The 12,035-nt window shown below is 39.5% G+C and overlaps 2 protein-coding genes across 5 annotated transcripts in view; one reads left to right on the plus strand and one right to left on the minus strand.

The window, feature by feature from the left end:
- The window catches only part of dock1 (dedicator of cytokinesis 1), a 237,588-nt gene that overhangs the window by 109,096 nt on the left and 116,457 nt on the right, over nucleotides 1–12,035 (minus strand). The window lies entirely within an intron of this gene.
- LOC133419676 (inhibitory synaptic factor 2A) overlaps nucleotides 1–12,035 on the plus strand; it is a 38,950-nt gene that overhangs the window by 19,905 nt on the left and 7,010 nt on the right. Inside the window, exon 3 of the mRNA XM_061709032.1 lies at nucleotides 1,656–1,727. Within this exon, the coding sequence (XP_061565016.1) occupies nucleotides 1,656–1,727 (72 nt within the window). The remainder of the gene's footprint in view (nucleotides 1–1,655; nucleotides 1,728–12,035) is intronic.

Here is a 12,035-nt window from a genome sequence, read left to right on the forward strand (position 1 = left end):
ACGATAAGAAGAATCTGGTGCCCTTTACTGCAGTCTTCATTTGAGAGTCTACAACTTGTGACAGTGACTAAGGTTTAGGGGGGGAAAAAAGCCTTGCTTTTACAGCAGTTGCAGAATGTGCTAAGCAACAAAAAGATTGCTTCAGGTAACGTAAGTTGCACACAGTGCATTGAGTAATGGGCAGCAAGAAGGTTACTGGCGTGACAACAGAGAGGTTCCCCACACAGTTCAAAGAAACGCATGCTTATCAATCAGTAATTCCACATTGATCATAAGTATGAGTCTGAGGATGCAGAGCAGCCAAAACCCTGCGCGGGATGAAGCATGTATAGACTCTGCATAGATGGAAAATTGGCTGAAACACTTCATTTTCCTTATTTGGGCGCCATCGGTGAGCAAATGTGAGCAATTTGGTGAAGCACACCTAAAGGTCAACTGATGCGGATTAAAAATATGTTATATAACAGTTTGGAATGAACTAATTAAAATAATTAACTGATTGGCTCTTTATTTTTTTAAATGTGAAGCCAGTTTATGAAGTGTTGATCTGCTTTCTGATATGATAATCTGTAGACTGTGACGAAATACTATGTAGATATATTCTTAATTTAATTCTTATATTCTTAATTACTGTTCTGTGAAGATATACCGGGAAAGAATTTGTATATTATCATGAGTCTGACACTCATGATCTCTGAACCTTCGGACAGCAGTGCTTCAAGAATCGTCATTCATCGATAGTTGATTTAACCACAGTGATGAGAAAGTTACATTTAGTTATCCTAGTTTAAACTCTACTCCACAAAGAAACCCGTACAGGAAGTTCTCAGGATTAAGAGGCTTGACCTTTTGAGATAAAAAAAAAAAAAAGTGACCTACAATAACTTTTGAACATTTTATGATATGTGTGCAGGAAGAATGTGAGAAAATAAAACCATCCAATTTATTCCAGTGCCAGAAATGCCCTCAGCTAAAGCCCCACCCATCCATTATCTGTAGGTGATTATTCCTGTTAACGGTCGGGGGGGGTCAGGTTACTAGCCCATCGCTGGTGACCTGTCAAAAAACTAGTAATGGCCGATTAATGTTGGATATTTAAGATGCAATATCAGGTTAATGAAGGGTATGAATCAGATCGATACATCACAACTGAGAATGAGTGCATTAGGCCAGTGGGCTGTTATCCAAAAATCTGCTAAGAGGATGTTTATTATCCACATTTTTTTCCGGTAATGACTCACACACATCTTTTACGACATTGTCCTGCACACACCGGATCAATTAATGGAAGGTTTTTTATTAGTTTGTCTTTTTCATAAAAGAAAATAAAAATAAAAAAAAGCGTTGTTTTCAAAAGGTAATATCACAATCCTGTAATAAAATCTTTGGTCAAAACTTCCTTTCAATGAGGTCCAAAAACAAATCATTTTCAGTTCTTTGTCTCACCTGACCTTAAACAAGAACAGAAAGCCACTAGTCACCAATGTGCTCCCTGGCTGCCAGGCCCAGGTCACTCTGGGGGGTTGCATGACTCCTCATCACCCTCCTTTACTCTGGCCTCACTAACGAGGGATGACAAATAAGAAAGGAAGGTGTGGGGCTCCAGCATGGAAAGACCTGTAATTACTCATTCACGACTCTTATCTTCCCTGCAGACTTTCCTATCGAACCGGACAGGACACGGCCAACTGTGACACATGCCGGAACAGCGCATGCATTATTTACAGGTAGGTAGCCATTCCTCTTCAATGACACCGTGGCCTGATCTTTTCTCCTTGAGAGAAAGTGGAGAGGAAGAATAAGGATGGCAGAGCAGAGGGGAAGGGGCACGGGATACAAGACTAATGCGAATGCTGTTAATTAGCGCAAGGGGGCATGTGACATTTACACACCATGTCCTCTCTCTGAGCTATACATCTTTGTCTGAGTCTCCAATTATCCCCTTCACACCACTTCTTTCACTGACAGGTGCTGAGCAGATGTAGAGTTAGTTAGATTTAGAGGCAAAAGGGGACACAGTTCAAGTGTGGAGGGCATACATACTGTAGAAGTGAGCACAGGGCCATGAAAGGTGAAATTAATTACCGTCCAAACATCAGAAAATATGGCCAATGTGTGCTGTTACCAAGCCAACTGAAACCGCGTGTGCTCTGTCTCAGTTCGGATGACCTGACAGGAAGTACAGGCACTGGTCCATAGTCATCAGTAAAGCTGATACAAAGTAATGCTTTTATAAATGCGTGTGAACATCTGAGCATCTGTTCTTCACTGCCCGTTTTTTTTTTTGTGTGGGAACGACTGTATAATTGAAATCGAGCTGAAATTAGTAACATTTGCTTTAGAAGCAAATATTTCTGATTCAAGCTTGTACAGATGGTGTTTCAGGTGACACTCAGGTGACACTGGCTGATAGCAAAGGATAAAGCAATGCTTATGTTTAGGGCTGGGCGATATGGACCAAAAGTCATATCTCGATATTTTCTAGCTGAATGGCGATCAGTTTTAATACAAAGCCTCGTGCCAAATGTCACACAGGTAGCTTTATTAACAGAGATCTGCACAATATCAAAATGTATAAAACAAATGAAATAAAAATAAACTGCCTGCATATATAGAATAAAAATGCTTCTTGCATGAAATAAAACAAATATCCCTTTCCTGCATAACAATTAAATTCAAATACACTGTACAAATAATACAATGTAGACAGTAACAGGCAGACTTTTCCACTGAGGTTGACATTTGTGCAAATCTCAAATAAAACATTCAAGTCAATTTGTCACAAAATAAGCTATATCAAAATCAAAAAAAAAAAAAAAAAAAAATATTTTTTAAAATCGATAAACGATATTGTCTCGTACCATATCGCGTTTGAAAATATATCGATATATATTAAAATCTCGATATATCGCCCAGCCCTACTTATGTTATTACATTATGTTATTACATTATATTACATATTTGTACAAAAAGCACAGATATCTAATGTTCATTTCCCATACAGTGTAAAAAAGGCAGAAATATGAATAGTGGTCTGCATCTTCTGGCCTTGTCCCGCAGTACTCAAAAACAGTTTAAAAGATAAGTGGCTGTGCAACTGGCTCCATGAAGCTGGAAATGTTTTAAATGTCAACGTGCAGAATTTTAGCAGCTATAAGTATAATTTAAGAAATACTTTTACTGTCACGAAAATCTCATACTGGATACAAGCCTGTATGAATCTGGAGAGGTTTTCATTTCTATTTATGTTTTCACAACAACTAGGATCACGTAAGCCGTTGGAATTTGTTTGGTTGGGGGTCGCGAAAAAGAAAACTCCTCATTTCTCCATCCCATAGTGCTCAGTAAAATCTTATGTAAAACAATAAATGTGGACTTAGGACGCATGGGAGTATTATCTAGAGACCAAGAAGGTTCAGATAGAAAGAAATGATGGACCAACGAGGGATTGTGGACACATTTCAGATCAAATTGCTGTATGAGTACCATCTAGTGAAGCACACACAAGGTGTTGCTACTGCTCAAATGTGAATGTTTGGAGTCAGTTCAAAAGTCATAGCCAGGAGCCCTAAACTGTGACAGTGCACTGCACCTGGTGATACTTTTCATAAGCTTCACTGTTTCTGACTGACAGAAAGTGCCAAATCCTATAAAAGAGCTCCTTGGTCACAGTTAGGGATTACAAGACACAATATGTATGTGCTGCATGTACCGTATATGATTATGCAGCCTGACATTTTGCCTGTTTGGTGCTGAAATCAAGTATGTGGCGAGGAGTAGTCAAAAGAAACAGGAGGGTGACAAAGGTAAGCGCCCCTCAATAAAAAAATCTTTTAAGTAGTCACAGGTGCACCGCACCGTCTGAATTTCTCCTATGAAGAGCCAAATAAATAATTTTTTATCTACCACCCTCAATAACTGATAAGCCTCGAGTTAAACCTCAGTCGGCTCCTGAAAATCAAGGACCACAGAGCGGTCCTGTCTGCTCTGATGTTTCAGCTGAGGGAGGTACATTGTGTTGTTAAGGGTTTTTCAAATTCACTGTAAGTCCTCTGCATAGCTGCAGGGAAGACAGCTAGCCAAATGTCTTAACATGAGTTCAGTGACAGCTAAATGGGTGGAGTTTAGCTGAATTATGATAGATTTTTTGAGGTAAATACAGTGTGTTTAAATCAATACACTGGCTTTGATATAGGATTTAAGGATTGATAGATGAAAAGGGGTCCAGTGCTTGGATTTCACCTGTATGATAAGTGTACCTTACCTACAGTTAGGGCTGGGCGATATGGACCAAAAGTCATATCTCGATATTTTCTAGCTAAATGGCGATACTCGATATCTCGATATTTTTTCTGTGCCTTAATTGGGGTTTCCCCCAAAGCATTATAGCATAGCATCTCTGTTAACTTCATTTTTTTCTGAGGCAAACCCTTAAAAAAACAGTCAGTTTTAATACAAAGCCTCGTGCCAAATGTCACACAGGTTCCTTTATTAACAGAGGTCTGCACAATATCAAAATGTATAAAACAAATGAAATAAAAATAAACTGCCTGCAGATATAGAATAAAAATGCTTCTTGAATAAAATAAAACAAATATCCCTTTCCTGCATAACAATTAAATTAAAATACACTGTGCAATTAATACAATGTAGACAGTAACAGGCAGACTTTTCCACTGAGGTTGACAGTTGTGCAAATAACAAAACATTTGTGCAAATCTCAAATAAAACATTCAAGTCAATTTGTCACAAAATAAGCTATATCAAAATCATTAAAAAAAAATTTAAAAATCGATATAAACGATATTGTCTCGTACCATATCGTGTTTGAAAATATATCGATATATATTAAAATCTCGATATATCGCCCAGCCCTACCTACAGTACACCACTCATTAGTGTGTTGGGATAATGTTTTCGCTGACATATAATAATATGACCAATAGGTCATTTCCACTAGTACTTACAGTACTCGGCTTGACTCCACTCTGTTTTAAGGGTTTTTGACTTCGTTATAGTACCGGTTAGTAGCCCCTTTTTTTGGAAACCTACTTGGCCCGAGGTTCTAACCGAGCTGAGTCGCGCTGAAAATGCAACGACACCAGGTTGCAGGCCACTGATTGGCCAGAGAGGAATGTCTCTGTTAAGTCTTGTGAGCAACTACTTCACACCCGGCGTATTTAAAACCCTGCAGCACTGACCGCAATATTTACTTTACAACTAAACTTTGATACAATTAAAAAAAAAATAAAATCTGTTCTTCGACAAGTCTTTTAGATAAGTACAACCTTGTGTTAAAAATCAATAAAAGACATAATATACTGCTATGTTATTGACTGACGTTTGCTGACATGCATTTATGTGCACTTCACCTAAGTTCTGAACTTTGGCTGGAGCATTACAACAAATTCAACCGAGCTTCAGATGTCAGAAAAATGGCGTCACATTTGATTCCATTTGATTACAGGCGATCTCAAGGACGACTCAATGTCTGCGAGCTGTCCAGGTTTCAAAGCAAGTCCAAATCATCACTCATTTACTACTAAGCTTGACAGCTGGATTGAGGTGTGTCCTGATATGTGGAACACTGTTGCATCAATCATATGTTTGAGCAGATAGTTTTGCAAACCAGAGCTGGGCTGGCACCTATCCTGTTCTCTTTTTAGTATTCTCCTAGAAATCCTTCAATCAAGCCATACTTATGCAATATTTGTCTAATTGTGGCTTCTTAAATATTTAACACATCAATAGAGGCTTGTAGGGTCTAAGTTTTCGTTCTCTGTTTATTTTGGGAAAATGTTCTCTGGGAATTGAAGGTTTAAACCTTGTAGGGACGTTTTTGAGATTCCACTCCTAAGAAAACTGCCAACTTAACTCTTAAATATTTTCTACTTGAGAATATCCTTCTCGTGTACAATTAAGCTCTTCATATTGTTTGGAAATGGCCCTATAATCTTCCCCAGATTGATAAACTGCAGCTTTTCTCTTAAGATCATTACGTAAGTTTTTCCTCTTTGACACTGTGTTAAAACACTAAGCTTAATGCTGCGGAATTAAGGAATGTGTCAGAATACAGCCAAAATTTCTGATTGAAGATAGTTGGGAACTCTAATGACAACCTGTTAAGTAAGTGGCTTCGATGAGGCTGCATTTGGTGGCAGTTTGCTAATGTGGAGGTCCAAAAGACCACACTTGTTAAGGTGTTTTCTACAAGTCACAACCAAAGTTGCATCAAGAATCTTGCTCGACTTAAGAGACGCTCACTATGCCTACTCAATGGCAGCGAATTGCAAAAACAACAAAAATCCACATTTGTATTCCCAGACCTCAACTGAACTCCGACAGCAGTGGAGGGAGAGCAGAAAAACAGAAACTCAATACAAAAAGAGGCTCAGATTTGACAAACCGTGTCAATGTCTGGCAGGCTTTCCGTTTGATAAAGGGCAGAAATATTCAACTGAGATGTTTGAAATCTGTTAAATTGACCTGCGATCATCTTTAAGAGACTTGCTCGACATGGTAAATTGTGTTGATTGGACACAGAATCAAATATAGCAGTTGTATTCACAGAGGCAGTGGGATTAAAAGGCAATCTAATTACTTAGATCTCCATGAAAACAACCTCTCTGGAGGTGTAGGAACACAGGATAGAAAGCAGAGCTATCAAGTACGATGCAGTGTATGTGGGAAGAATAACCATCTATGAGGTCTATTAGGATTTTCTATTTTCTTCCATATTCTGGAATTTGTGACAGTCTCCAGCACCATTTGGTTAAAAACAAACAAACAAAAAAAAACACAACGATGGTAGACAGGTTCTTAATGCTGCTTACTTATTTCTCGTCTGTCCCTTAAAAAGTCTTGTGCTTCCACTGGATCAACTTTGTAGGAAGGTTTAACCACGCACCTTTTAAAGCAGGGGTTCTTAACCTTTCTGACCTTGGGGCCCAATTTTTTCAGTACAGAGTGGCCCGGGGCCCATTAAATATTTGAGAAAATTTACTCAAGCGAAGGTCCAGAACATCATAATATACTGTGTATATATATATATATATATATATATATATATATATATATATATATATATATATATATATATAAAATATTTGAGAAAATTTACTCAAGCGAAGGTCCAGAACATCATTATATATATATATATATATATATATATATATATATATATATATATATATATATATGTGTGTGTGTGTGTGTGTGTGTATATATTCAAGTAGCCTCATAGTTGTATCAACATCTGCATCTAAATGTTATATTAAAAAAAGTACATATTTGCCAATTAACATGTTTAACTTGAATTAAACATATTTTTTTCTCTTAAAATTAAAGTAGATTTTATTTTATTTTTCAAATGCTATCTTATTTTATTTCTCTACCAGCAGTTTGAATTTCCCCTTTTCTTTGTTAATTGTCTCAACCATTTTTATACTAAATTAATATAAACACATCTTAACAATTTAACAGTTTTGCAGTTTTTACTTTCTTCCCCTCTTATAATCTTATGCCTCCACTTACTGTCGTTCAGTGAGAGAACTGAGCTCTAATTTCTCCTGTAAGGACTTTAAATCTGGGCTGGATGGTGTCAGGTTCTCATATGCATGTGAAGGTGCTCATTGATGAGCCTGGAACGATATTTAGTTTTAATTATGTTCACTGTGGAGAAAGCTGCTTCACAGCTGTATCTGGACCCAACAATGGGCAGGATGTTTTAAGATGGTCAGTTTATTTTCTGTGACTTCAGTTCAGACTTGAGTGAATATGTTTGATGAAAAACTTGTTGTTTTGTTTCAGTGGCGTTTCACTTTCGCACTTTGAACGCCACGGTCTCTGAACGTATGAGACACTGGTTTTGTCCCGGTGGGAAGACTGAACAGGATGAATTTGTCCATTCCGGGTTGCATATTTAAAAATACAGCGAGGACAAAACTTAGTTTGATTTTACTTTAAGTTATTTACATTAATAAATTGTCAGGACTCAGTGTGTCGGGTTTCATCGGAGCCTGATCAGCTGCGACGGGCACAGCCCGCACCGCAGCTCTCTGGTCGCGCTGCAGCAGTTACTTTCCGATGCTTTTTCGAAAGCCCGAACAGTCCAGTCCAGCACACACGACAGCCCACGCATCTACATCTACCATCTTTCACCGGTAACGACGGAGCCGCCCGAGCGGCACCGGCCTCCCCGGCCGCGGGGACGCGTCGGGATAAATGAACACGCCGCGCTCGCTCGCTCTGGGCGCAGACTGAAGTAATCGATCCCTGATCCTGGCGGATCTAAACTTACTCTGTGCAAAATGAAGGATTTTCTCTGTAAATACACACCATTTCTCTTACTATTACACGTACAGCTAGCTGAGTGTCTTCTCCTCATTTGGTTGGGAGTTGCTATGCAGTCCCGCGGCCCCCGCGGCCCACTGGTACAAAACTGAATTCTTTTGGCGGCCCACTAGATGGCGCTCGCGGCCCAAGTGTGGGCCGCGGCCCTATGGTTAAGAATCACTGTTTTAAAGTATACAATAAACTCATCACCCAGAACATCCAAACCCCTGATACCCCCTTTTCCAACAAACCGGTTCCAGGGCTGGTTCCGGGCCAGTGCTGGTGCTGGTGCACAACTCGTTCAACTCGCGAACCAGCTCAGAACCGGTTTGCTTTTCCATAGCTCGGGTGCTAAGGGGAGCCACGTCGTTACATCACTGTAAACTTCAGTTATGTGGCTGCAAACGTCAGTTACGCCGCTGCGTTTGCATTGTTGCGAAGACCGAAGCAACAACAACTATGAAATACCTTGCGATTGTACAGCTGCTGCTTCCGGCTTTACGTTGCTTCATTGGGATCAGAAAACGGCAGATTCAATATCTTTGTCATCATCAACAGGTTTTCTTTGAAAATGGCACCGTCTCGCAGTCTTGCTATTGCCATTGGTCTTAACAACCCCCCCTCCTCCGCTTACGTAAGCAGTTCTTCCCTCTAGCCCAGCAAAGAGTTGGTGTTACCTTGGAACTACCTTTCTGGTCCAGAGCCAGTTCTTTGTCAGTGGGAACAGAAAGCCCAGTTCCAAATTCAGCACTGGCCCAGAACCAGAACCAGAACCTGGAACCGGTTTGGTGGAAAAGGGGTATGACAGGTTAGATGAGTAACACTGCTCATCAAACTACAATGCAATGTTCTGCTGGGAAATCCTACACCCTGGTATTGGAATGCACATAGATTCCTCTTAAAGGGTTTTGTTTTTGTTTTGTCCCACAGTCGCCTTGTGCTTGCTCACGACAGTGGATTGCACTGAAGTCTCGGTGCAATCTATCGCTCCCTTACCTAGCGATTCTTTTAGAAATTGGCTCTGTATTAACTGGAGTAATTTGCAGAGTTGAAGTGAAGTACTTTGAGATGACATTTGTTGTAAAGCTGAACCAAAATTGAAACTGAATCTTTATTCTCTGGATGAAGCCAATTTTATTAATATATTTATGATAATACATTTTCAGCAAATTTCAAGATATATTTCAAAATGTTTTTACATCCCTCCCACCGCAATTTGTACTGAAACTACTATGAGCAGATGAACTTTGATATCCAACATGGTAATTAAATTAATTTTTCAACATATTCTGACCACTCATCACTGCTGGCAGCTCTATCTGCATCAGAGTTTGCTTGAGGGTCAAGTTCATGATGAAGTTAGTCTGATGACTGGAATGGATGTTTGAGTCCATATATTAGAAAGGAGCAGCCATGCACACTTCTATAATCCTGTTCATCCTTAGCATAACACCACCACCAGATCAATCTGACGCTGGAGTCTACAGGCATGGACTTCAAGCAGAATACACAAGTTGCTGCTGTCTCTTGTCATTTTCTGATCATACTTTCTTTATTTTTTAACTATCTGGTATTTTGTCACCCTCTTTCAGTAACATTTTTCCATAAAACTTTAGCAGACTTTTATCTGAATAACATCTAATAGTGTGTGTGTGCAAATGAACTTGGGGAATTTAATTCTTAAAACAATTTGCACAACACAAAGTAAATAATAGAACAAGGGATGAAAAGATTACTGCAGCTCATTCCATTTTACTAGGTGATGCAGTATTTGTTAGAGAGGGCTAAAGAGAGAAGGGCTGGGGGAAATAAATGTCCAAGTTTGACAGTAGGCTTGACGGATGAACACAGAGACGGGGCAGATAAGAAGAAAATGAGACAAACGGGCCGGAAAAGAAAATCTGAGGGATTTGAAATGCATTCCAATGACATCTTGACGCATAACTGTAATCTCATTTTCCTCAGATTGCGTTTATGATGGTTAATGCGCTGATCAAAAATGGGAGATATATTTAAGTGGGTGAGACTAAGGAAGTCGGGGGTGGTCCCCACCACCACATTTAACACCATGCTTTTAATTTAGGATAAAAAGGAACAACAACTGATCACCAATCCAAGTATTTTAAGACTTAATTAAGACTTTGCATCAGAATTATCGAATCCAATGTCAAAAAATAATTAAAATAAAGAATCTGCAGGGCTATGCAAATGAACAAAACCGCTGAAAGCTGCAGATTTTCTGAAACTGCAACATATATGAGCAAGGCTTTCCTTTTGCACAAATGGGCTCCAGGAGGATCTCTCTTTTTGTACAACATAAGGATTTCTTTTTTCCAAGCAACGGTGGCAAGCTGGTTACCATAGCTACAAGAGCAATCCTCGGTAGGATGGATAGTCTGAGGGACAGTACGGACAGTCAAGAGGGGCACATTCATACCTCGGAAAGATAAGGGAACACAAAGGAAGACAGGGGAAGGAGTGTGTAACAGTGAGAGGATGAGAGGCAGATCAAAACCCAACGATGTTGAAACCGGAACGAAAGCGGAGCAGACCTGTGTGTGACTATGAATGAGCTGATGTGGTTAGGCATGGCATCGGAAATTGAAAACTTTTTCTTCTTCTTCCTTGAAATGTACACACATTTTAGTGAGCAAGAACGTGACAAGACAAGCCAGAGCAGGCCAAGAAGAGAGGTTAAAGACTGACAGCATCCAAAGTGCTTTCTTCTATTTGTTCTGATCCAACAAGCCACTCAGGGAGTAGCAGGCAGGGGACAGGGAAATGCCAACAACCTTTCACTTTTTGCTTTCAGCAAAATTTGGACCGACACAGCAAGGACTACGACACCTTCAAGAGGTGATGTTTATTACTGGACTGATGAGACCGTGATAAATCCTTCGTAACAAAAATGAGATTACCTTTTCTCTCTACTTCTCTCTTCCCCCCCCCCTAATTGAAATTATGCAAAATTTCATTCAGTGACATTTGATTTTCCTTGCTTCCCGAGAGCACAGGCCACTTTACATCCACTTAATGATTCTCCTTGCAGATTGAGAGCTGTGGAGATTCGCTTTAACAAAAATTCTCGAAAGGCTATGATTGTTTTTGTGAAACAAACTCACCTTCGACAGTATTTTGCAGGGGAGCCCAGTGCTGCCTCCGTGGCATTGTAACTGATATAAAGATACAAAGACGCCTCTGCGACTGTCTGTTCCAAGTGTGATAATGGGTGCCGCCAGACCGCTCTCCAATGCAGACGTATTACTGTGGAAATACAACAGGCTACGCAAGACTTTTTAGCAGGAAAGAACCGCACCTGTTTGTTCGTACATGTTGTTCTGTTGTGGAAATTCGGGTTTTTTCAGTTGCTAGTTTAATATCTGTCCTCCTCTCCTGTGTATGGATCTCTCTTGAATTTACTCTCACGTGAGAAAGACAGTACAGCCGCTCACAATTCTGACGGATAAAGCATAAAGACATAGTCAGAAAATCATACAGTTCTCACCTGGTTTCAAAGTTAGGTAAATACACCTATCACGATATTATACCTCCTCACTGATTTTTAAAAAAGCAAGGCAGGGTGCAAAAGACTAAGAACACCCCATGAATGAACAGTTTATAGATCCTTTAGCAGAAATAATTAACTGAAGTAACTGATTTCTGTTTTATGTCATCAATTTACATGTTTACATGCACTTGAT

This window comes from Cololabis saira, chromosome 19, assembly GCF_033807715.1.
Source record: "Cololabis saira isolate AMF1-May2022 chromosome 19, fColSai1.1, whole genome shotgun sequence".
Taxonomy (NCBI): domain Eukaryota; kingdom Metazoa; phylum Chordata; class Actinopteri; order Beloniformes; family Belonidae; genus Cololabis; species Cololabis saira.